The sequence below is a fragment of the Camelina sativa genome, chromosome 7, assembly GCF_030686135.1.
Source record: "Camelina sativa cultivar CO46 ecotype springtype chromosome 7, ASM3068613v1".
NCBI classification, from domain to species: Eukaryota; Viridiplantae; Streptophyta; class Magnoliopsida; order Brassicales; family Brassicaceae; genus Camelina; species Camelina sativa.
In genome coordinates, this window is record NC_141886.1 from 14,909,807 (window position 1) to 14,935,224 (window position 25,418).

General features: G+C 38.0%; 2 protein-coding genes and 1 long non-coding RNA gene across 3 annotated transcripts; all 3 read left to right on the forward strand.

Moving 5' to 3' along the window:
• The first annotated feature begins 1,014 nt into the window (after window positions 1-1,014).
• Window positions 1,015-2,429, forward strand: LOC104704550 (uncharacterized). Its single transcript, XM_010420614.2, has 2 exons — window positions 1,015-1,155; window positions 1,914-2,429. Exons 1-2 carry the CDS (start codon window positions 1,015-1,017, stop codon window positions 2,427-2,429), a joined length of 657 nt encoding a protein of 218 aa, XP_010418916.2.
• A 7,199-nt stretch (window positions 2,430-9,628) lies between these two features.
• On the forward strand, window positions 9,629-11,062 carry LOC104700994 (uncharacterized). The gene has a single exon (XM_010416614.3). It carries the CDS (start codon window positions 9,998-10,000, stop codon window positions 10,841-10,843), a length of 846 nt encoding a protein of 281 aa, XP_010414916.2. The 5' UTR covers window positions 9,629-9,997; the 3' UTR covers window positions 10,844-11,062.
• A 1,598-nt stretch (window positions 11,063-12,660) lies between these two features.
• LOC147941216 (uncharacterized) lies at window positions 12,661-13,734 on the forward strand. Its single transcript, XR_015562724.1, has 2 exons — window positions 12,661-12,995; window positions 13,390-13,734. It is a non-coding gene; the product is annotated as an uncharacterized LOC147941216 (long non-coding RNA).
• The last annotated feature ends 11,684 nt before the right edge of the window (window positions 13,735-25,418 follow it).

Below are 25,418 nucleotides of genomic sequence, written 5' to 3' on the forward strand. Positions count from 1 at the left end.
TATATATATATATATATATATGTCAAATAAATCGTATATATATGAGAGAAATGTCACTGCTCCAACACTGCCAATTTGTAAAAATTATAAATTATAGTTAGTGGCTAGCACAGATACCTATCTACTATTATTTTACGAAATTCATATACGGTTCAAATGTATATACATTTTTAATTTAATAAAAATGTTTTTTTTTTCTGTTCAAGCGTTATTTAAGTGGGTTAGTATTTTTTGGTTACAACTATACAATTTTTTAGATTCTGTTAGTATATTTTATATTAAAATATAGTGGTATTTTATGGAATATACCACATGGAGTAGGGTTATTTGTTTAAAGAGTTGCTTAAATAATATAATAGAGATATATTTCCAGAAATTTTTAGAAATATTAATTTTTAATTTTATCATGCACTTTAAATTTAGATTTATTTTTGTGAATTACTAAAAACTAAATTTTATTCTATTTTCCTTGAAAATGGTATTGATTTTGTAATAATTGTGTGGCCTTCATGAAATAATTGAAAGATGACTTATTTAGTAGCTTATTCAATTACCGAAATGAAACATAACATGATTTTTAGCGGGGTGTACTCAACAAAAAATAATCATACAGTTACAAGCAATATATCACCTAAAAAAGTGTCTCCAAGACTTCAGTTGCATTCCTTCACAAAATTGCTCTCGACTCTGCTCTTTTTTCCCTCATGTGTAAATTTTCTTTTGTTCATCGTTCTTCGCCATCTCTTTCTAGTGTATCCCTACCTCTTCTCTCTTCATGACGTCCTCTTCATCTATGGTCTTTATGATACTTATTGTCATTACCATGAAGACCGTCTTTTCCCATGTTTGAAACTACTTAGCTTCTAGGGTTAATTAAGGGTATCAAAGAACCTTCACATCTCCCTGCTGTTGGTATAAGATTTTGCCGACTCATGGCATGTTCAATATGGAAATTCCCTAACTGCGCGACTATTTTTCACGCAGCCAGACCTCAATCTGCGACAAAAGAGGTGGATGGAGTTTATCGCGGACTATGATCTGAAGATTCAGTATCATCCGGGAAAGGCTAATATAGTGGCAGATGCCTTGAGCCATCGAAAGGTCGACGTTGATGTCAAGAAAGACATGGAAGCGCTGTCTGAGGAATTCAAGAAGGTGAGACTATTGGTCATAGAACGGTTCGGGGCGTTACGTCTACTCCAATGCTAATTGGCATATAGCACATATCAGATCTAGAAAAAATTATCAACTTTTGCTATTTCATCGCTACTTTTGTCCCTTGACGATCATCAACCAGATTTTGTGGCTTTGCAAGAAAGTACCTCCTTAGGTGCCGGTGAAGTTTGGAATCAGATCAGATTACACCAGGTGTATACTTCCATATGAAAAGCAATATTTTCGCTAAACCAAACGACAAACTTCATTTAAACAATTACGTTCATAAGGTGAAACTCGTAGAGAAAGCTCTTAATGCACCCTCCACATATAAGCTATATATTATATGTTATAAAAATCATTCTTCTATTTGTAGAAGAACATCATCATCTGGAGACCCCAAACTACTTAAAAAAAAAAATCATTGAGATACGTTGTAATCAACAACAAATAAAGAAATCAACAAAGACAGCATATAAATTCTTCAATCAAAATTACTCATGAATGGTTCTTCCCTAATTCTTTTTGAAATTTAAAGGAAAACAAGGAAAAATATATACTTTTGCATACCTTTAAATCTATATTGGAGTCCAATATAATTTTAATTTCTTCACCACAAACAACTTCCAAGCCTGAAAAACTATTTAACAATAACTTAAACTGAGTGATCAACATATTCTTGAAGGGATCTCTTGAGTATGTGGCTCTCTCTTCTTGCTGAATACTGGTACAACACAATGTTTCATTATGCTACTTAGTTGACACCCTATGAAGCTGTTTATGGCCAGCCACCTCCTCAGCATTTGTCTTACTTACCAGGTGAATCTAAAGTGGTTGTGGTTGCTAAGAGTCTACAGAAACGTGAAAACATGCTTTTGATACTCAAATTTCATTTATTGCAAGCTCAACATCGTATGGAGCAGGCTGCTAATAAGCAACGATATGAGAGAAGCTTTCGTATTGATGATTTGGTGTATGTCAAGCTTCAACCTTATCGCCAAGGGTCTGTGGTTCTTCGTGTAAATCAGAAATTGACCCCAAAATATTTTGGTCCTTACAAAGTGGTGGATATGTGTGGTGAGGTGGCTTACAAGTTGGAGTTGCCATCGTCTTCACGTGTTCATCTAGTGTTTTATGTGTCCCAGTTGAAGTTGCGGGTTGGAGGTCGTGTGGTGAATACTCAGCTTCCCTCCATTGTCCAAGATGTGTTGATCAATGAGCCTTGGAGGATCTTGAAACGTCAGATGGCAGTGGCAGAGGTAGAGAAGTATTAGACCATCTTCAATGTATATCTCTATTTTTTTCTCTAAAATAGAGCATGAGTTAGTGTGAAAAAATAGAAGTGAGAATAGAGTTTCTCTATATATAGAGCAATCTGGAGCAAATGTTGCTCTATAATAGAGATTTGACTCTAAAATAGAGTAGGATTGAAGATGCCCTTAGGGGTGTCATATGACACCCATGAAATTATAAATTTTGGTTTAGCTTTTATTAAAATAATTAATTACACATGTCTAAGCAACCTGTTGACACCCCTCTGAAATTTTGTTGACACCCTTCAAATAAAAATATAACTCTGGCTACTCTATGATTCTTTCATAACTCGTTTTCTGTTAAGTTTTTTTTTTCTATAATTTTAAGATATTAACATATGATCATTGAGATTTTTTTGACAAACTGTTGGGCTTAGCCTTAACAAAAATTTAATCGATTGTATATTTGTATGGTTAAACATAACTATAAGTTGATTAGATCATTTAAACGACAAAAGCATAATTTCTCAAAAACTTGGACTCTTCCTCTTTCATCTTCATCTTTAGAATGTTTTTCAAGTATGAGTGAGCTTAGAATTTATGTTTATAATGAACTTTTTTGTAGTAACATTTTTTTAATATAACCTTTTCTTATGAAAATAAATATTATGATACTCATAAATAATGTTTCTGGCTCCGCCATTGTCAGATGGTGAATAGACAGGACGTGCTGCAACTTAAGTCTTGGTTCAATGGTCTAATGAGGATGAATCTGAGGCTAATTGAGTATTTCTTTACGATTTGTTGTAGAAGTTTCCTGATTTCCAACCATGAGGACAGGGTTGTTTAAGAAAGAGGGGGGGGGAGAGATTTGACATAGCAAATATTAATAAGGGACAAATGGTTGGTAAAAGATTAAAAGAGAAGCAACGGTTGAGATTAAGTGAAGACCTTGCAACTATTAAACACCAAAAACAAACATTTATTTCTTTTAACGAATTGTTGTGAAAAATTTTGTTAGACCTTCTTCTTCCTCTGGTTTTGGGCGATTGATTCCTCCTCTGCGAAGGACTCTTCTCTTTTGAAGTTCATGCAAGATGAATTTGAGATTTCCTTGTTTTATGAACATTGATTTCTCGGTTGGATTGTATTTGGTGGATCGATTGAATAAAATATTGATATGGAGTTAAGTTACTTGTTTCTTTATCACAGTGAAAGTTGTGACCTCTAAATGTAGCTAAGAACCATAGATAAAGAAAGAAGCTCGATTAAAAGGAATCGAGAAGCAAGAAAGAGATTAATGGGAGCACGAGATCGGACACGCGTCCAAGAACGCTCGAACGAGACCCGAACACCTCTCGGACACTCATATCACCTGCGGGAAACCAATGTGGCACCTATCAGTCCCCAAGGATCATCAAGGAGGAGCAAGACAAGGTCATCTAATGGGCAATTCCAAGCCAAGCTCCAACTTTTACACCAAAAGCACATGGCTAGCATCACTAATGAAGAGCCTTGGGTGAGACCAGCTTTGGGAAGCTTGTTTTGTATGTCTTCACCATCACGCTAGCGTGAAGACACCCCTAAGTCATTAAAAGGAGCTGTACTCTTTTTCCTACTTCGGGTTTGTCCCAATGGGTTTACCAAAGGGGTTTTAATGAGGCAGCGAACTCTAGTGCATCTCCACTTCGTCCCACTTGGCTCATGGCTTGGAAACATTCATTGACATACTAGGAGCCATGGAAGTGAAGATCCTATCAGCCATGTCCCACCAATGACATGGCAACCCTATCTCCTTCCTTCCTTTCTTTTATTTCCTTTGAACTCTCTTATGACCGTTGGATGGTCTTTGTTCTCTTTTGCTTTTGCTTTTACTTTATGGCCATGTGTATGGTTCAGATCATGGCCACGTTTTCTAGGGTTAAGTGTCCCCTTATGTAAGCTTTGCCTTTATAAAGGCCTAAACTCTCTTTGTAAAAGGTTAGACTTGAATATAATTAATTTTCTCAAAGAGTGAATCTTTGTTTCTTGTCTTAACCCACTCCTTAGCCCAAGTCCGGGACTTGGCTCTTGAGAAACCCTAGGAGATTCACGAACTGGGTTCATAATCCCCTAGTCCTACCGTATCACGAGCCAAGCCATCTCTCGTGTATCATCGCATCAATCCACCGGTCTGTCCGCTGCATCTGTTTGTCCGTCCGTACGCAGCGTCCTATTGGTCCATTTCCTTGAGAACCGATCGGGTCGAGTTTCTTACCGAGACATTTTCCCATCCGCTCACCCTTCCTGGAGATTGCCGAGTAGAGTTACTTGTCGGCTAATCTTTTCCCGCTTTCATCCTATCTTTCCGTCTATCTCTTCCATAGATCCCCGAGTCGAGTTTCTCATCGGCCATCCTCCTCCATCCGTCCAACCTTGGTCCCAAGCCATCCCTATTCGCGTCCGTACACTGTTCCGTGACCAGATCAGCATCCGACCGTCCGTCCGTCTGTCCGCAGCGTTCAGTCATCCGTCCGCTGCGACTGATCGTCCGTCTGTACGTCCGCATGAATGACCATGAACTGGGGTCACATCAGCTGGTATCAGAGCCAGGTTCCCTACAAGGTTGTATCTATCCTTTACCTTTCTGTTCTTGCATCTTTTATCATCCTTTGCATTCGCTGTGCTCTAGGTTGTTAGTTTCCATCTTGTTTTGTTCTTGGTTGTTCTTGCTTGTGTTCATAAGTGTTCTTAGATTGTTTGTGCTAGATCTGTTTTAGGTTGTGTTGCTTTTTCTTTTGCTGTTATAGGGTGCTAGATTCGTTTGTGCGTTGCATTATTGCTTTATTGTACTTTTTACCTTTTGTTTGGTAAGTATTTGGGATAAAAGTCACTTGGTTTCTACCACTTGCTTTTTGCTCTTTAAATCTCAGCCAAGTATTTTGAATTTCAAACTGGTCAAAACCACGTTTTTGAAATTTTGTGTGATCTAGGATTAGATTGTTTTTTGTGTGTTGGAGGATTAGCCACCTTCCAAGTCCTTTTGGTCAAGGCCACAACATGTGGACGTGGACAGCCACCTTTGAACCTTGTGGTCCATGAGCGAGTTGTCATCTTGACCTTTAGTGACTAGTTTAGCCAATCATTGGTTATTCTTTTATTTTGGCTTTATTTGATAAAGTTGTTTGTCTTGTTCTTCTTTTATTAGCCATAGAATAGTGTTTAGTTTCTCTTAGACATTTACTTAATCCCCTCCTCTTTTTCTTGCTTGTGAGGTACCATTGCCGCGTCACGATCGACGCGCCAATCGAGCCATTGGTCGTACCGCTCGCATGACATCCGACCGTATAGCTGCATCAGAGTATCGTCATTTTTGCATCATCGTCCAACGCTCTTATTATCATACCGCGTATCATCGTCCGTACCGATGTCCGACTATCGTTGGCCGTCCGTACCAGTCATCCGTACCGACATCTGACCATCGTTGGCCGTTCGTGCCATCCGTCCGTACCAGTCGCCTGTACTGACGTCCGACCATCGTTGGCCGTCCGTGCCATCCGTCCATACCAGTCGCTTGTACCGACGTCCGAACACTGTTGGCCGTCCGTATCAGCCGTCCGTATCAGCCGTCCGTACTAACGTCCGACCACCATTGGCCGTCCGTACCATTGCTCGCACAAGTCGTCCGTACCATCATCCGACCACCGTTGGCCGTCCGTACCATCGGCCGTATCTAGTTTCGAGGCCGCGATCGATAGCCCATGTTTGATTCAACATTGATCAAGTATGGAGCATGAAGATCCTTACTCTGATGATGAACCATGGTACGAAGAACACCATGGTACTGATCCGGAACAAGAGGCTACCAAGGACGCATCATGGTACGAAGAGGACTACGAAGAAGGTCCGGATCAAGAGGAACACGATCATAGATCACTGGACTACTATTGGCCTTCTACTTCACAAGCTATGCGCCATAGCAAGCCCATGGTGAATCTCTACGAAGATTCCGATAGTGATGACTTGGGATCTTTCTATACACCGTCCACATATCACTAAGAGCCCAAAAAGAAGTTCCCAAGACGCGCCCAAAGAATTCCGAGCTGGTCAACATACGCAACTCCGGCCAACAAGTCAAGCCGCAGCCTAGACAAAGCCAAGGTGAGCATTGTGGGATCTTGGATTAAGTCAAGGGAACAAGCCTTAAGGAGGCCGGTACATTCTCCCGGAACACCAAGTTTCATGGACGAGTTGATCTCTATGCAATCTCAACTCCAACATCTTGGAGAAATGTTGGGCCAGGTAGAGTCATCTTACACCCATGGAGAATCATCACGACACCAACACCTTGCATCACCACGGACACCAAATCTGCGACCAAGTTCCAATCCGGACCGTGATGAGATACATAAGAAACGACATGTTCCGATAGTCCAATGTCGTGAGCTACCAACACGGTACAAGGAACCAGCCCAAGGAGATGTCCCTGCTCAGATCATACCGAGACCAAAGATACCAAAGACAGACATCAAGCCATGCGGCAAGCTAGCTGAAGGATCCGTGTCAAGGACGCAACCAGATCGTGAACCGAACAATAAAGAGGACGTCTATGGATCAGGAGGGATCATAGTGACCCCAGCCAAGCCGCTGGATCACCAAACTATTATACTCGGAGGTACACGTTCAGGCCATGAAGCGAACCACGGTCAATTCCTTACCGCTCCCGATCAAGAAAGAGCCGACACTCGGCCGCCATGTTCGGAGCAGGGCACAGTGCGTGAGTTCTCACCTGGAATGCGTACCAAGCCACTAGGAGAGGCCAAAGAAGAATCTGCCTGTGCAATCAACTTCATATCCGAAGTTCGCTTGTTAATGGGGAGTTTCAAGCAAGTTGAACCACCGAAGATGTCCATTGAAGTGTCTTTTCATTCGATTTTCTTCATGACTACTTCAAGTAGTATGCTCCAGCTGGGAGTTTCCAACAACGAGCCATCTTTCTCAACTCTTAGCGCCAAGGCCACTACCGCACAAGGTCACATGGTGGAGCACTATTGCAACTTTGGTGCGGATCAAACTTTTGTGTAGCATCCAGGAGAGTCTCAGCAAGCAACCAAGGTTCATGAAGGGATAGGAGCGACCAATTCCACTGGCCTAACCGGGGAAGTCTTATCCTTTTCTCTTAAGGCCTTACTTTTTCCTTTTGATTCCGGTAAGTTAAACCGTGGTTAAACTCTTGATGCTGCTGATTTGATTTTCCTTTTTGATCCTAGTGTTGAGCCGAGTTTTGAGGTCAAAACTTCTAGAAGAGGGAGGGAATGATGTGAGCACGGGATCGGACACGCGTCCAAGAACGCTCGAACGGGACTCGAACACCTCTCGGACACTCATATCACCCGCTGGACAGCAATGTGGCACCTATCAGTCCTCAAGGATCATCAAGGAGGAGCAAGACAAGGTCATATAATGGGCAGTTCAAAGCCAAGCTCCAACCTTTACACCAAAAGCACATGGCTAGCATCACCAATGAAGAGCCTTGGGTGCAACCAGATTTGGGAAGCTTATTTTGTGTGTCTTCACCATCACGCTAGCGTGAAGACACCCCTAAGTCATTAGAAGGAGCTGTACTCTTTTTCCTACTTCGGGTTTGTCCCAATGGGTTTATCGAAGGGGTTTTAACGAGGCAGCGAACTCTAGTGCATCTCCACTTCGTCCCACTTGGCTCATGGCTTGGAGACATTCATTGACATGCTAGGAGCCAAGGAAGTGAAAATTCTATCAGCCATGTCCCACCAATGACGTGGTAATCCTATCTCGTTCCTTCCTTTCTTTTATTTTCTTTGAACTCTCTTATAACCGTTAGATGGTCTTTGTTCTCTTTTCCTTTTGCTTTTACTTTATTGCCATGTGTATGGTTCAGATCATGGCCACGTTTTCTAGGGTTAAGTGTCACCTTATGTAAGTCTTGCGTATATAAAGGCCTAAACCCTCTTTGTAAAAGGTTAGACTTGAATAGAATTAATTTTCCAAAAGAGTGAATCTTTGTTTCTTGTCTCAACCCTCTCCTTAGCCCAAGTCCGGAACTTGGCTCTTGAGAAACCCTAGGAGATTCACGAACAGGGTTCGTAATCCCCTAGTCCGACCGTTTCACGAACCGAGCCATCTCTCGTGTGTCGTCGCATCAATCCACCGGTCTGTCCGCTGCATCCGTTCGTCTGTCCGTACGCAGCGTGCTATCCGTCCATTTCCCTAAGAACCGATCGGGTCGAGTTTCTTACCAAGACGTTCTCCCGTCCGCTCACCCTTCCTGGAGATTGCCGAGTCGAGTTACTCGTCGGCTAATCTCATCCCGCTTCCGTCCTATCTTTCCGTCCATCTCTTCCGGAGATCGTCGAGTCGAGTTTCTCATCGGACATCCTCCTCCATCCGTCAAACCTTGGTCCCAAGCCATCCCTATTCGCGTCCGTACGCTGTTCCGTGACCAGATCACATCAGAGATGCTCGTCGGAGAAGAGAAGAGAGGCGATTTATCGAAGAAGAAATCATGGGATTAAAAATTGGCGATTTGTGAGTTAATGAGTCATTTACGTCCAATATGAATTCAAATTGGACTAGTTTCAGCTTAAGCCCACTCCATATCTACCTGCGACAAGAAGATAAACGACACATAAGGGTTTAACAACACTAAAACATCACAAACTTATAAAAGCTTAAATAATTTCATCTATGGTTTTACAAACGCTTAGATAGCAAATCCAAAACCTAAGAGAGAAGTTCGAGTTTTCTAGAGGTAGAGAGTAGAGAAGAAATAATGAGAGGGAGTGCACCTAAGAGAGAAGTTCGAAGTCTTCATCCTCTTCCTTATTCTATTTCTGTTTAGCGTTGTGTAAACTTTCTCAAGATAGATAGTGGAGGTCTTGTAGATTTCAAATAGGCCTATTTGTCAAATTTATCTTTCAATTCCTACCATTTTGATTTGCGTTTGTTTCACAATTTTCATCCAATAAAGACACAAGTGTGAAGTGTGTATTTACTAAAATTAGATTAGAATGTGTGGGTTTTAAAGTAAATTAAATTTAACGGGTAAAACAAATTGGTTCAGTTTTTTTAACAAATTATTTTATTGTCGGCCGTTGATAAACTACAAAACATGTCCGTATTAGATAAAGCTTGAACTTAAAAAAACAAAGCACACTAACCAATGCTCCACCTATAAATAGCCAAAAACACATGATATATGTGGGTTTTTGTATAATCAATCTTTTTAGATATTTTAATTGGCGAAAAGTAAAACAAACTGGTCAATTTTTCCTCTTTTTTTATTTTTTTTTTATATTTAAAAACAAGAAAGATAAGGAAAGAAAATTAAACCAATTAAAAGAAGTGAAAGAGATTGAAGTGTGAAGCAAAATCTGACGTGGGACAGATCATATGGTTCGGTGGCACCTTTATTCACCAAGCAAAACACGGCTTCTTTCGATCATCTCTTTTTCATTTTCTTTTTCTCTCTTATAGACAAAAAGGTGTAATAATTATTCATCAATCATCAGAATAATTACAAAAAATAAGGGAGGTATCTATCTTGTCACCCTCTCTCTCTCTTGTAACCCAAGATGAGCTTCTACAAAAGAAGCTTTCACTCTTTCCTCGACCAGACCAGCACCACAAAGATGTCGTTTGAATCCGGTCTTGCCCATGACGAGGTGAATGGTTTAATGTTGTGTACAGAGTATCTAGGGTTCGAGAGTTACGACATGAGGATGTCCGAGAACGAGGTGGACAATAAGATGACGTGTCATGCGGAGGTAGAGACCAAGATGGTCGATACAAATAGGTTAAAGACGAAGGAGAATGTGGTGGCGCGAGAGCAGAAAAGAGAGTTTCCTCCTCCTCTCTCGTCCTTGAACGGCCTAGGGCAACCGTCTTTTTATCTCCGGCCGGTGAGGAAAGACGGTAGATTGGAACTTACCCAAGTTATGATTGATCGACCGGAGATTTTCCATGCTTCCCGAGAAGATGGACGGTTGAGATTACATCTTGTCGATGGTGCTTATTGTGGTCCTGAAGAAATTGTGGAGTTAGAAGATGAACCAAAGGGTCTAGATAATGAGCATGAGAGCGAAGAGATAAGTAGATCTGATATTGAATGTGGTAGAGAGATCAATGGAGAAGACAATGATGCTACAAGTGATCAAGTGGTGGATCTATATACTATGATCAATGATGATAGTGGTACAAAAAGTTGGAGATGTAAAAGTGGCCATGAGGTCTCGGTGAATAGTGATAATGATGTTGCACATTTCCATGATGACCATGCCACGAGAGAATGGAGGTACAAGATTGTGGCAAGTATGAACCATAGTGAGAACAATCGTCATCATCATATTCATCCATACCATCATCATAATAGTAACAATAACATGCATTTATGTACCCGGGCGTACGTGAAGACCAGGTGAAGTTATCAATGTTTTACGTGGCGGCTTGAAAGAGAAGAAAAAGTATATATATAAAAAAAAAAGGGACAGCTATTTTATTCTGGAAGCTTTGTAATTTGTTAGTTTAAATATTCGAAAAGTCAAAGGTTGGGTCTAATATGATAGCGTGTGAGTGTATATGTCGGGTATTGTTCATTTAAGATGCTTATGTATATATGAACTTTCTTTTGTTTGGTAAAATGCTTATGTATATGCATGCCTTCCACATTTGAAACATCTTGTTACAACTTTCAATTTTTTATACTGTATTATTCTAACCATCTAATGTTGACTATAACTTTTTCTATTTTGTAAATTTATCATATAGTGTTGTAGAAGCAAACTTAGTTTTGGGATTAATTGGCACATCATGTTTAAAAATTGTTTTAGACCCTCGTAATCAGGAAAAACAAAAGGCAAATGTACGTAGAATGTCAACGAGTCTTATTGCTTATATCGGTCCAATTATTGTTGGTCATTCATATATATACGCGTGACGTTGTCCATAGCCGACTGTTGAAAACTGGAACATTAATGTTGTCGGGATCTGCAAGCATTTATGGACTCTCATTTCCCACCACAATCGACAGCTCAGAGGGCTTTCCGACACATTTAACCACAAGATACAATGCATACTTCAAGTTTTTAGGATTCTTTGAAACGATTGTGTATTGAAGTAAAGTTTATGGGTTGAGATACGAAGACACTGAATTTGGAGAAGAAAACAAAAGTTACGGAAAGACATTAAAATGCAATAAGAAAAGTGAGAAACTAGCTAGAGTTGGCAAGAGGAAATAACGTTAGTATGACCTGAATTGATTAAGTTCGTAGGATAGCTTTAAGTAAAGGAGAATAAACCATGAAACTTTTCAGTAACGAAAATGTATAAGTGTAACGTCTCGACATTCACCTTCAGCAGGCTCCATGTCCTCTCTGGAGTGGGTGCATCTTTATTTGATAGTCGATTTATTATTTTCAAAAGGTTTAAAGACTTATTTATCGACCAACTATTAATAACATTCTAATCTTTGTATGAATGATAATTAACTTTATAAAGCAAAGATCAAAAAAAAAATTTTAGTTAAAATCATTCTCATTCCAGAGTTCAAAGAAAAAGACCAAGAAACAAAGAATGGTTTGATGTTCCCGGTTCTAGAGTTTAAAATGATTGATTGGAATTTCGAGAGCTTGTTCTACAGCAAGTTCACATCCTTATTCAAGCTAAGGCCTACAACTACAGTCAAACCAACAACTTTCAACAAGCGTTTATAGATTTTTAATATTATTGATATTTTATAATCTTGTAAATCTTAACAATTAATACATTTTAAACTTTGTATAGAATTTATATATTATTACTATTTAAAACTTTTATAAATTTTAAATATACAAAATATTTGAAACCTTATATTTGGTAAAATTATTGAAAATTTAAAATGTTGAAAATATTGAAAATTTAATATATTGAAAATATTGAAAATTTAAAATATTAAAATATTGAAAATTTAAAATATTCCTCATATTTGGTAAAATTATTAGTTCATCAAAAGAACTAGATTATAGCAAATAAATTTTCAAAATTTGAACGTTTCATAAGTCAAATTTCTTACTCATTTGGGTTTTTTTTTATAATAGACTCTTAATCTCTGTCCAAAAGTTTTAACTGATCTGTTACAAAATTGAGCAATATATCTCTGCTTTCAAAAATTTGAATTATACTTACGTAGAATTTTTTTTTACATTTTTTTTATTAATTTCATGTATTTATATGATAATTCCAAATAATTTAAAAATAAATCACACAAAATTTTTGTTGTTGGTTGGGATATGTGTATGGCAAAAAAAAAAAAAGTTTCGCTCGTACTATCTCTCTCGTTCATCGTGTCTCTCTCTCTCTCTCCCGCATCACGACAATTGTACTCTTTGATTCAATCGGAAGCAAACAGAGGAGAAATTGGGTCGTCTGAGTCTTCTATCCGCATGAACTTCATCTCCACCGACGCGGTCAAGATTGGCGATGCTGGTTCAGCAAATCGGCGCCTCTGGTTCTCCATCAGTCCGCGACTTTCCTTCACCAATCAGAGAGTTTTCTTCACCAAATCAGCGTGTTTCTTTCATCGAGCTCTTTCTCATGGTACAAAACTCTTTCTCATGCTATAAATTCTTCTTTATTTGAGGTTATAGAAATTAGGGTTATGTGATTTTAGAAAAAGTAGGGTTCTTTGTTGATTCATACATAGATCTGATTGATTCATACATAGTTCTGACTCATAAAGGCGTGGAAATTTAAGTGTTATGAATGAATTTTAATTGTATGTGTTCTAATCAATATTTGTGTTATGATCAAAGTTTGTGTTATGTTATGAGTGAGTGTAATTGTTTGTGTTATGTTCTGTTAAACCTTGAATTTGTTCATCCCTAATTGATCTGAAATTCATTTTCTAAGTGTGGTTGATCATTGATTGTGTTCTGATTGAATTGGTGTGTTGTCAAGCCGTCTCTAAGTGTGGTTCTTGTTTCATTTTCAGGCTGCATCTATAGGTGAGTGTATGTAAAATGGCAAACCAGTTTCAGAAATGAAGGAAGGTAATTCATCTGTGAGTTTGTTAGCTTTTGATTAGACAAGTGTATGTTAAATGCTTGATAGCTGAATATATTTGTGAGTGATCAATGCTTGGTGAATGATCATGTTGTGTGATCAATGCTTGGTTAGGTTAAGACTGATCAATGCTTGGTAGCTTTAGATTGTCTACATCAAACTTAAATGACTATTTATTGTTTGTGCTTTATGTGATCAGAATACATGTTTTAGGATTTTTTTTTGTATCAAACAAGATTTTCTTAGTGTATTTAATGCATTTTTATTTTCAAAATCAAATAATTAATTAATGCTTTTACTTTTACAATACATAACTATTAAATGTATACATGCAAAATTGCAATTAAATAACCAGGTCAAAGCTAAATTAATGTTCATCTTCTACTCTCTCTATCTAATACCAACATGTGTTAGTTTTTATTTATTCCCTTTTCCTAAAATAAAAATGAAACAAGAAAAAAACATGGAGAACAAAATAGAAGAAAATTACGGAGAAGAAGGTGAATACTACTTAGCAAAAGAAATTTAGTTTGGGCTCTAAATCTGAAATTTTTAAACAATATTTCGTTTTTAAAAGCAACTCCTATCATTAAAATTGTAAACTTAAGTTTAATTTAAATGTTTTTGAAGAGTAATATGTAGAAAAAATGTGAAAAGACCCTACAAATAATTATGAGACATTTAATATATTAGTGGTTACAATTGTTGGAGAAAAGTCAAATGGCAGAAAAAATAAAAAAACCACCAAAAACCAAATGTAGTACATCATTTATTATTTTGAGTTAACAACAATACATCATTAATTGTTTTCTTAATCTTGGTGAAAATCCTAAAACATCATGTATTCTAATACAGAGGTAGTCTTCTTCTCAATCAATTAGTTTTTATCTTTCTCTCTCTTTATTTCTTGCTTTATCATTTTCTCAATGGTTCTTATTTTCTTAACGATAGTCTTCTTCATCGTTTTCTTTCTTTCTTTCTTCATTATTCTCTTTCTTTCTTCCTTTCTTCTCTTAACAAGCACTAGAGACTAGGTAATGGATCACTCTCTAGGAGTTTTGGATCTTTTAAATAGCCAACAGTATGAGAGTTTGTCACCATCAGTTCATATCGTTAGTTCCCAATAGAGTGAAGATCCAAGCAAAACTGAACACAAACCTAAGGTCATAAGAGGAAGATGGAAATGGTCACCCACAAAAAATTTTATACTCATTAGTGCCTGGTTGAATACAAGCAAGGATCCAATGACTGAGAATCAGCAAAAAGCTGAAGCCTTTTGGAAATACATTGCAGATTACTTTACTACAAGTCCTAAAGTTGCTGGTACGCAAAAGGGAGAGGTTGGTTACTGTAATCAGAGGTGGAGTAAGATAAATGACCAAGTATGCAAGTTTTGTTGGTTGCTTTGAGGCTGCAACAAAGCAACAATCAAGTGGCTAGAATGAGAATGTAGTGAAGCTTTTGGGCCAAATCTACCATAATGATCACGGGGTCAAGTTCACACTTGAGCATTGTTGGAGGGAGGTTCACCATGATCAGAAATGGTGTGTAACTTCTTCTACTACATATAATGGCAAGTTAAAAAGAAGAAAGTGAGAAGCTGGGGCTTAATATTCTGGATAGTAATCAAGCGCCAATACAGTTGGCCATAGATATGAAGCAGTGGCTCGTCCTCCTGGTGTTAAGGTGTGATACCCCAACCTGGACGTCTTCGCGTCTGTGATCACAGGCATCAGTTCACCTCATTCCTGGCCGAACAACCAACAATTTCCCCTATTTACTTAGCATTGGCTCGCGACCTTTCTTTGTAAACCCTTATATGCAACAAAATATAATTGTCGATCATCCCATCGCACCTTTGATAGAGAGGTAGCATGCACATCATTTCAGACGAGTATCGATGTACTCACCGAGCCGAACCCCTTTTTCTTCTTTGGTTTTTATGTGATATAGGAACCAAAGGGACGAATCCAGAAGTGTGGTGGAAGATGGAGAATCTATAGCTGGCCAAAGGGCACTCTCTAAATATTCTATTGAATGGATGATGTAGTGAAGTGGATAGATGGTGAAACTGTCGCTAGCCAAAGGGCACTATCACAAGATTCAATAGAGATGGAAATGAATTGATGGGTGGATTGATAGACGCCACAAATATCTGTGAAAGGATTTATGATGAGTCTGATAACTCTCAAGCTTCAAGGATTCACACATAAGAAGAAGGAGAGGGTGGTTGCTTATATCTTAGAAGAAAATCTAAGAAAAGACTTATTTTAATTCATTCAACCTTAAAAGATACATAGCCGAGAAGGGACTTTATATACTAGTCCAACAGCTGGAGACCCTCTAAGGTCAAAAGTATTACATAATAAAAAGACTAAACTTGCAAAAACAATACTCAAAAATTACTTAAAAGAAAATACTCTTAAAAACTCTAACAGTCATAATCTTGCAAAACAAGAAAAAAACTGTCATTTATTCAAATTGAACATCATACCTTAGATAAATAATTGTGTTTTCGTTGAAACTAGTCGGGCAGTGAGCAGTCTGTCAGACTGGCTGGTTTTGCCTAATGTCATCATGGAGGGTTTGAGCGAGTAGCGACCGGTTTGAAACTTTATTGTAGCAATGCGGATCTTCTAAACTGGGAGGTTTTCCTGCACTTGAAATGGTGAACAAAGTGGCTTCCTTGATTCCATGGAAAACTGGTAGGAACACAATTGTTGGAGTCTTGAGTTTCTCTTGAGTGATTTCTACCATTTCCTTGTCAATCTCGTCTTCTTGGAGTTCTTCAAGCTCTATGATAGGAATGAGATTCTCTACAGAATTGTTGAACTCTTCTCTTAGTATCCTTGTGCCGGATCTAGTTCTTGGTGGTTGATTCATAATCTCTTTTTCAGATTCAGTTGAGGTGGTTTCGATGTCCTCATCATGATGGACGATGGATGGATAATGGTGTGGATTGACCTTAGCGTCCATCCTTTATATAGGACACCAATGGGTGTGTTCCATGTAAGGAGATGTCCATTCCTCGCCCCTTTCTGATGGGTCACATCTCTTTGAAAAGTCACATCTTTTCAATGGTAACCGCTCGTGCTACCGAGCTACCACAGACCATTAGCTCGAGTGTTATCTGTTCATACCACCCAACTGGGTCAACATTCAATCAGATCGTCGAGCTTAGTTGGCAAGCTGCCACCTCACATAGCTAAGCTAGCTAGTGTTCCAGCTGGTGTAGCTCACCTAGCTTTGTTAGCTGGTTCACCGAGCTTGTTGAGATCGTTCAGCTCGTATTGAGCTAGTTGAGCTATTAGCTTAGCTTATTAAGCTCATCTAACTATTATTTTCCTTCAAACAAACTGTCCCACTTTAGGATCGTGGGATGCGTGTATTACAATTCTACCCCTCTTAAAATGAATTTGTTTTTGAATTCGGTGGGCATAGATGTTTCCGACCTTTGTCCACTTAAGACTTGATATGTTTCTGATATTTCTTTGTTCAAACTTGGTTATTTTTCCTTGATCTTGATCTTAGTTCAATCTCGTTTAGGACAATTTTCCCCAACCATAGTCCTTCCCAGACTCGATTGTCATTTCTTGACCTTCGTTGGTCGATCTTTTTTCCAACCTTTTAGTCGATACTTCCCCGACCATGTGGTCGATGTTTTCTTGACCTTTGGTCGATACTTTTCTGACCATTGATCGATATTTTCCCGACCTTTTTGGTCGATATTTTCCTCGACCTTTTGGTTGATATGCTATATGTTCAACATTTTAAACAATTTCTCGGTTTACGAGCACATCTTGGCGAATACTTTTCCGGTCCCAAGCATGTTTTCGATCTTATCACAGATTTTTATTTCGTAAAACACATAGCTCATTCGCAAACATTCACAAGATTGCACATGTTTTGGTCCCATTCCCGGCCGAACAACCAACAATTTGCCTTGTTTAGTTAGCTTTGGCTCGCACCTTGCTTTGGAAACCCTTATATGAAGCAGACTATAACTTTACCCTTGACTTATCCCTTGGTGACTTAGCCATACAACCAACAAATCGCATATGCTTTGCACATATTTGAGATGAGGATTTATAGGCTCTTTAGTTCACATTGATCGGTTGCACAATCAGCTTTCCAAACCACTCGTGTTCCCAAACCTTGACATCAGACGTGCCATTAGATGACCTATCACTCGTACCACCTGATAACCTAGAGGTTGATCAGCTGATAACCTCTCGGTTGTATCATCCGGCGACCTGTTGGTTGTATAAGCCGATAGTCAATCGTATCACCCGATAACCTTTCAGTCGTATGAACCGATGGAGTCACGGTAATCCTTCCATCGCAAGCTCCAAAGACTCGTCTGTCTTGGTATCAGAGCCCGGTCCAATCGATTGATCTGACCCATAATCGAATCGTCGATCATCCGCCGACCAGACCGATACTTTTGAATGACTTGTCGACCACCAGACTGATCAATCCAACCTACAGCTCGAATCATTGATCATTCATTCACCCAATCTGACTAGTGGTTGGATCATCGATTAACCATCAATTGATCTGACCAACAGCACGAACCGTCGATAATCGTTCAATCGGTCTGAATCTATGATCGAATCGTTGATCATCCTTTCAGTTCGACTCTACAATCAAACTGTTGGTTATCCTTCGATCAGTTCAACTTTATCGTCGAACCGTCAATCATCCATCACACCTTTGATAGAGTGGTAGCATGCACATCAGTTCAGACGACTATTGATGTACTCGCCGAGCCGCACCCCCTTTTCTTCTTAGGTGTTGATGGATGATGGTGTGGAATGGTTTGGGTGTCTATCCTTTATATAGGACTTCAATGGGTGTGTTCCATGTATTGACACACACATTCCTCGCCCCTTTCCGATGGGTCGCATCTCTTCGAAGAGTTGCACCCTTTTGAAGGTAAGCGCTCGTATTACCGAGCTACAACTGTCCAGTAGCTCGAGTGTTAGCTGCCAGTACCATCCAGCTGGGTCAGCAGTCAATCAGCTCACCGAGCTTAGTTGAGCTGTCGACCAGCTTACATAGCTGAGCTAGCTAGTATTCCAGCTGGTGTAGCTCACCTAGCTTTTGTAGCTGGTTCACCAAGCTTGTTGAGCTCCTTCAGCTTGTATTCCAGCTAGTTGAGCTAGTAGCTTAGCTACTTAAGCTCATCTAGATATCATTTTCCTTAAAAAAAAATTCCTCTTTTTAGGATTGCAGGACGCATGTGTTACATAAGGCGTCAAAGGCCAAAGGTAAAAGGACTAGCAAAGGCATGGAAGAAAAAGAGCATGGAGAAGCTTAATAAACAAAACTTGTTAGTGTTGCAAGAGACATGGGAGATAAATCAGAAGGACTATAAATTGAAGAAGAAAAACTATGAATTGAAGAAGAACATAAATGAGCACAACTTGTTAGACACTCTCCTTCCAAAAACAGAACCACTTAAAGATGTAGAAATGACTTTAAAGAACAAGCTAATGACTGACATGTTGTCAAATCCTTGACTGATGTCACTGTTTTTTTTTCAGTTTAATTGTGTTTTTGTTGTTTTACCAACGTTTGTATTGTGTTGTTTGATCAATGTTTCTGTTATGTTTATTTATCAATGTATTGTGTTCTGTTAATCTGTATATATTTGTGTGTTGTTAAATAGAAGATAAGTCTCGTGGTTCTTGTTTCATTTTCAGTAGGTTGGTGTCTTTCTTTTGGATGGTTAAATATTGTTTAGAGTGTGTTTTTACAGTGTCACTTTGATCTGATACATTTCTACAGGTACGACAGACTCTCAAAAAAAATGTGAATCTTCTGTCCCTCAAGATGTTTTTGCCTGTCTCTGGTCTTGCAATTACAACTCTCAGCTCACTAACAGGTTTATTCTTTGCTCATTTCATTTCTGCTTGCTTGGTTTTGTCCTGCATCAACTAATTCCCGTTTCATTTGTAGACTGATCAATGCCCTGATTTGTTCTTCTACAATGAGATGTTGCATATTTTCTATTGCATTGTAAGACAAGCTTAGTTCAGTAAATCATAAATTTTGTTTAGAGTGTGTTTTGATTACAGTGTCAAGTATTATGACTTTTACTAATTTAATTTTTAGACTCTTATATATTAAGAATTCTACCATTGGACTATCAAAACTAATAAATATTTATAAGTTTCTAACTTTTGAGATTCACATTTTTTTTTATAATTATAAATATAGAGTTACTCTAAGATTACTACTAATAAATGGACAATTTGAGCCCTCTTAGAGTGTCCACCTTAGCCAAATGAAAAGCATTATCAATAAGCCACGTCAGCAGTTCTCAAATCTAATTCTCTATTCCTCTAGTCTATTAATAAAACAACCAAAAAACAACCTATTGGGCTACCAAACCAAAATAAAAATAACACCTACCCACTCACTTTGGAAAGATGTATATTGGCCTTATAGGTCCACTTAAGCTTAATGGGCTTATGGACACATTACTTTACGATGATTGAGAGAAGAAGGAAGTTTTAGCAATCATCATCATCATCTCCAAAACTGTTCACCTTCTTCTAGGCTAAAATCCTACTCTCAGCCAATAACAACCACCATTTCAAATCTGCTCACCTTCCCACTTCCCAGATCCTGCACTGAAGAACCACCGTTTCAACTAAATATACTTCATTGCCCACTCTCCCTACACTTAAATAGCCACTACAATTCCATTATTATCTACTCTTCCCATACCCTATAAAATTGGGACCTCCCTAATCGAACCATCACCACCACAACTTTGTCATACCACTTCAAAACCAAGCATGCATCATCATCTATCTCCATCCCTGCAAAAAAAATTAGCAACAAAACATTCGACACCCTAGAAGAGCCTTTCTGCAAATAAAATGTTCTATTCAGGTTAATCCACTTCTGGGAGGCTCGCAATCACACTAGGGGCAACCTTCTCATTGGTCTAGAAATGTTACTCATAGATGAAAAGGTATGTAAACAAAATCCCTATGTCTTTATGCACATCTACCATATTTTTTAAAAACCATATGTTAACTACCGCAAATCCCACTAGGCAACAACAATCCAAGCCTTCATACCTGCAAACAAAATCAGTCGCTATGAAGACTCCCTCAAACCTAATTAAGTGTACACGATCAACAAATTCATCATCAGCCCATGCAAGAAACTTTTTAAAGTTTCTGATCACAAATATGGCATATCTTTCTCCAATCAAACCGAATTGCAAGAAGTTACCAAAGGAGACCACAAAATTACTTCTCAGAAATTTAGGCTCCGACTTTTCATTGATTTTGCAGCCATCGTTGACAGAAATAGTGATCTTTATGGTTAGAAAGACTTCATCTTCTTAAACTTATTTACAATTTTATAGTTTAAACAACTATTTCTTAATCTGATTGAAATATGTTGTTCAAACTGTAGACGTCATAGGCCAAATTCGTCTCATCACTGGGGACAACCTACAAGACGCCACTACAAATGCTGAAGCACCAAGAACTGCCAACGGGAAGTCTAAGGACATAATCTTCTTGCACCTCCTCATGAAAGAGTACGGTCTCACATTCTTTCACATACTTTTTTATTAGTATAAATATAGTTGACAAAGAATTTGCAACTGACTATTTACAAGCTACTATTTAACAGTGGCGAAACAATTCATATTTACCTCTGAGATACCATTGCTGCAAATTTTCGTTCAAGATGGAATGCTAGTGAGTCAAAACCAAATGTTCTGCTGCTCACCACTGTCAATGCTAAATTCTTGGGAGGTACAAAATCTATATCATACTTCTAGCGTACAAAATAAAAAACACTAAATTACACCATCCTCTAGGTAGGTGTTGTCACACTTAGCTCCACATCTGCTTCTCGTGTTTTCTTCGACGCCGACGTTGCTGAAACCTCAGAGTTAACATAGTATGTTTACACTTACTCTTACAATTCCTCACATCACACATTCCTCCACTATTTTTTTTATAAAAAAACCTACCCAATCATCAGGTTAAGTGAACAAGATCTAGATTTTGATAGCTCATCCTCCGCCGTAACCAAGCTCGAATCATTGACTATAAATGGCCTTAATGTGTTTATCGAGAAGGAAATCCCACAGGTACCTACTAAATTCTCCCATAACTTTGCTTCCTCACTTCACGTACACTTCAAAGTTCCTCTAACCAAAAAAAAAAAAAAACAGAAAATCAGTTTTGTATGCTCTGTCACCATCATCAAGATACCAGACGACTATGGCTGGAATTATGTTTCTTGCACCTACTGCAATACAATGTTGGAAGAACTACACTACACTGATTAGCACAACTTGTAACAAACCTAACAAGGTTGGGATGCTAAGGTATTTCCAGTTATTAAAAACACAACATCCAAATCTCCAATAAATTGTGGACGCCTATTTACTAATCTAAACCCTTCCCTTCATGTCTGTTCAGGTACCGTTTCAAAGTATTAGTCTTTGATGCCAACAACGATGTCACGACCTTCGTCATTTTCGACCGCGAGGGCTTACACTTTGTTGGAAGAAGAGCTGCAGAAGTTTTTTCACTTGAATTCCCAGAGGTGGTTATTGTAGATAATGTACCAAACAAAGAAGAAAAAAGAAAACCATTAACCAACTGCTAACCATTTCACCAAATTATTACTAGGGTGATGATTCTGATGACTCTGGAAAATTTAGCAAGAAGACACCACAATGTATCCTCGACATTGTCGGTCGTTCATGCAAATTTCAGGTTAAGCTAACAGAATACAATTTCCGGGCATCCCGTCAAACTTTCACTGTCAAACGTATAATGGAAGATAATATTAACTTCTATCACAAGACATCCGAGAAAGACATGGGAGGAGACATGGGAGGAAAGGAACCCGGACAAACTACTAATTCTTCAAGTGGAAATTCCAAGAAGAATGTTGAGCACTTACAACTGGAAAACAACAATAACAACAAGACCGAGAAACACCAATGTCACAACAACTAAATCCGCCACCATATCTCAAAACACCCTTGACGCGCAAACCCCACCAGCTTTTATTAATGAGTCTCACATTTCCTACTTATTTCAAAGCCTACCTTTCTCTTTCACTTATCGTCTAAAAGTTTAGCAACTTATTACCATCGAGTCTCCCATTTAATCTATGTCTATAGTTTTATGGGAACTAAAAAGATTATCATCTTATTTTAAAACAATAAATACAGCTGTTATTTCTCTTCACGCTGAAACAAACATTTACTGTTTCCCTACAGCGAAAAATATAATAGATTTACAAACTAAGATCTAGTTTCACTTTACTACTTTGCCTCTGTGTACAAAATGCCCACAATCCCAAATTTATTGCAACAAAATAATAATATAAACAACGGACATAGCAAACAAAAGTTCAAATACTACATACAGTAGTTTAAAATTCCATTTCACTCATATAAATTCATAAAATTATATTCTACTTAATCGATATTATTCAGCACAACTAAATCTTAAATTTTATTTATTAAAAAAACACTTTTTTTGAAAAACCTTAAAATGATAAACGTTGAAAAAGGGGGCCAAATTCAAAAAAAATCCCAACTCTATAAAATTAATTCCAATTGCATGAAAACAAAAAAACTCAAAAAACAGAATCAGACTCGCTTAGTCAGCTTTATCAAGTTGTGTAATCGAAACGGTTAAAAAGTAAGAGAAACATACAATATACAATAATAATATCTACCCCTCTTAATTAAATTCAACATTCAATCTACACAGTTACAGTCCTGAATAACGAAAAGTGAAACATCCAAACAAATATATTCTCGCTACAAAATAAACAAACAAAAACACAAACGCCTAAAAAAACAACTTCCTTTTCTCTCCCGTAATATACCTACACTACATTTCAGTTCATGCTAATAAAACCATTTACCTTCTCAAACGTTATACACTGTAAAGCATTAAGAAGATAGTCTTACAAACTCAGAACTTATTGTATGCTTGCAGGTTTTGGTGAACTTTGCAAGCCGATCGAATAATGCGTAATGCAAATAAAAAAAAAACACAAAGTGAAGAAACAGACTCCATCGACCAACTTAATGGTAAGCTTAAATCCACAAATATCTTACAAATTCAAATATGCAAGAAAATACCACACTACAACCCTTCCCAACCCTAATAATTTGTCCCTCATATGGCAAACAAAACGACCATGCCGGCCCAAACACTTGCCAATACCTGCAGAAACACCAACAATCATTGGTTATCATTGTAATGTCCTTATTTATCACCAGCAATTTGGCCACTAAATTTTACCACAAATTCTATCCTAATCGAAATGCATATATTCTGAAATACAAGTGGATGTATCAGCTGCTGCAAAATTGGTAACCCCAAACCACAACAGCCAAACTTATTTACCTACACATGTCAAAGAAAAAAGTAGCAAAGGCTTTTGTGAATAATCCAAATTTCATAATAACTTGATTGAAATACAACAAGTTACAACACCGCACACTCTATGAGGAAAACAATCATGCTTTCTAAACGATGGGATCGAAAACAACCACAATCATCTTATCAACTTGCTGGTTCAAGTTCTTCAAGCAAAAACAATAAAAAACACACCACGGTCACAAAGAAGGAAGAAATGTACAAATCTTTAAAACTGATTTGCTCTATAATATATCTAGCCAACATCCTACCTTAAAAAAAAGTTACAAACTCTTTATGCAGTCACACCAAAACAAGGGAGGAAAATTAATCATCCACCTACTCCTAAGTACCATGACTGTAAGTTTTTAACACATCTACATCCCTAACGAGATACAGCAAAACACACAACATGTTAGTATACTAACACTTGCAATTCCAACCACATTTCTCAAAAAAACTATAGGTGGCTGTGAGAGATGCTCTAAATATGGTAACCATCAAAACTCTTTTCTTCATATCGCAGTTAGCCATTGTACGTACGCTATACAAAATGGCAAACTCACAAACTCACAAAGTGCTTTCTAATTTCTTTTGCATTTAGGCGTCAAAATGCACAAACAATGAGACGGGCTATCATTTTGTCAAAAAGATTTACCAAAAAAAAGGTACTCTAGCATCCCAAACAAAACAAAAACAGAAATTTACAACCATTAAACTAACAAACCCACCAACAAATAAAACAGGTCTTATTACAAGTTCCCAACAATTAACAAGACAACAGAGAAAAAAACTTCAAGGTCAGTCTTCTTTACCAAACCTCTAACAATTATATTGTACTAAAATAATTGCACTTACCCCCACTACAGATTCATTAGCAGAGTAAAACCCAATCCTAGAGTGCATCCATTGTAAATCTTTGGTTTGGTATTCAGAAAAAACTGGCACCGATCCAACCACTGGAGAACCAATCTTCACAATATGTTGTCAAGAAGGACGTGTCAAACTCCCCCAAATAAAAGAAACTCCAAAGTATTTGTAAAATTATATGCCAATAGCTTGATGTTCCGTATCAATATATGAATCTACAATGCCATCCTTTCATTCACGTCAATGAGAGCACAAATAGATCACAGTGTAACCTATGCAACTGGCCCACCAGCATTTAGAATACATGGTCAGGTCTACCACCGCATAGGTTCACTTCTACCCATGCCCAGACAGACCCCCAAGTTCTTGCAAATGTATACCATAGACACCGAAAATGAAGTCTCAAACCGTATCAAAACTATGTCAGGAGGAGGCTCAGCTGTAAAACTAAAGGAAGACATAGTTGCAGGTTTGGTTTCAATGTTAGACGAACATAATTGTTTATGCATGTTTTTCCGGAAAGCACGAGACCGATTCAAAGAAACTAACGTTGAAGAGTTGCGACTACATTTAGTTGATAAAAAAGGAAAAGGAAAACAATATGATCGCCCTGATATTCAAGAGGTTGTTGGATTAATAGTAGGTTACTTCACGACCAATA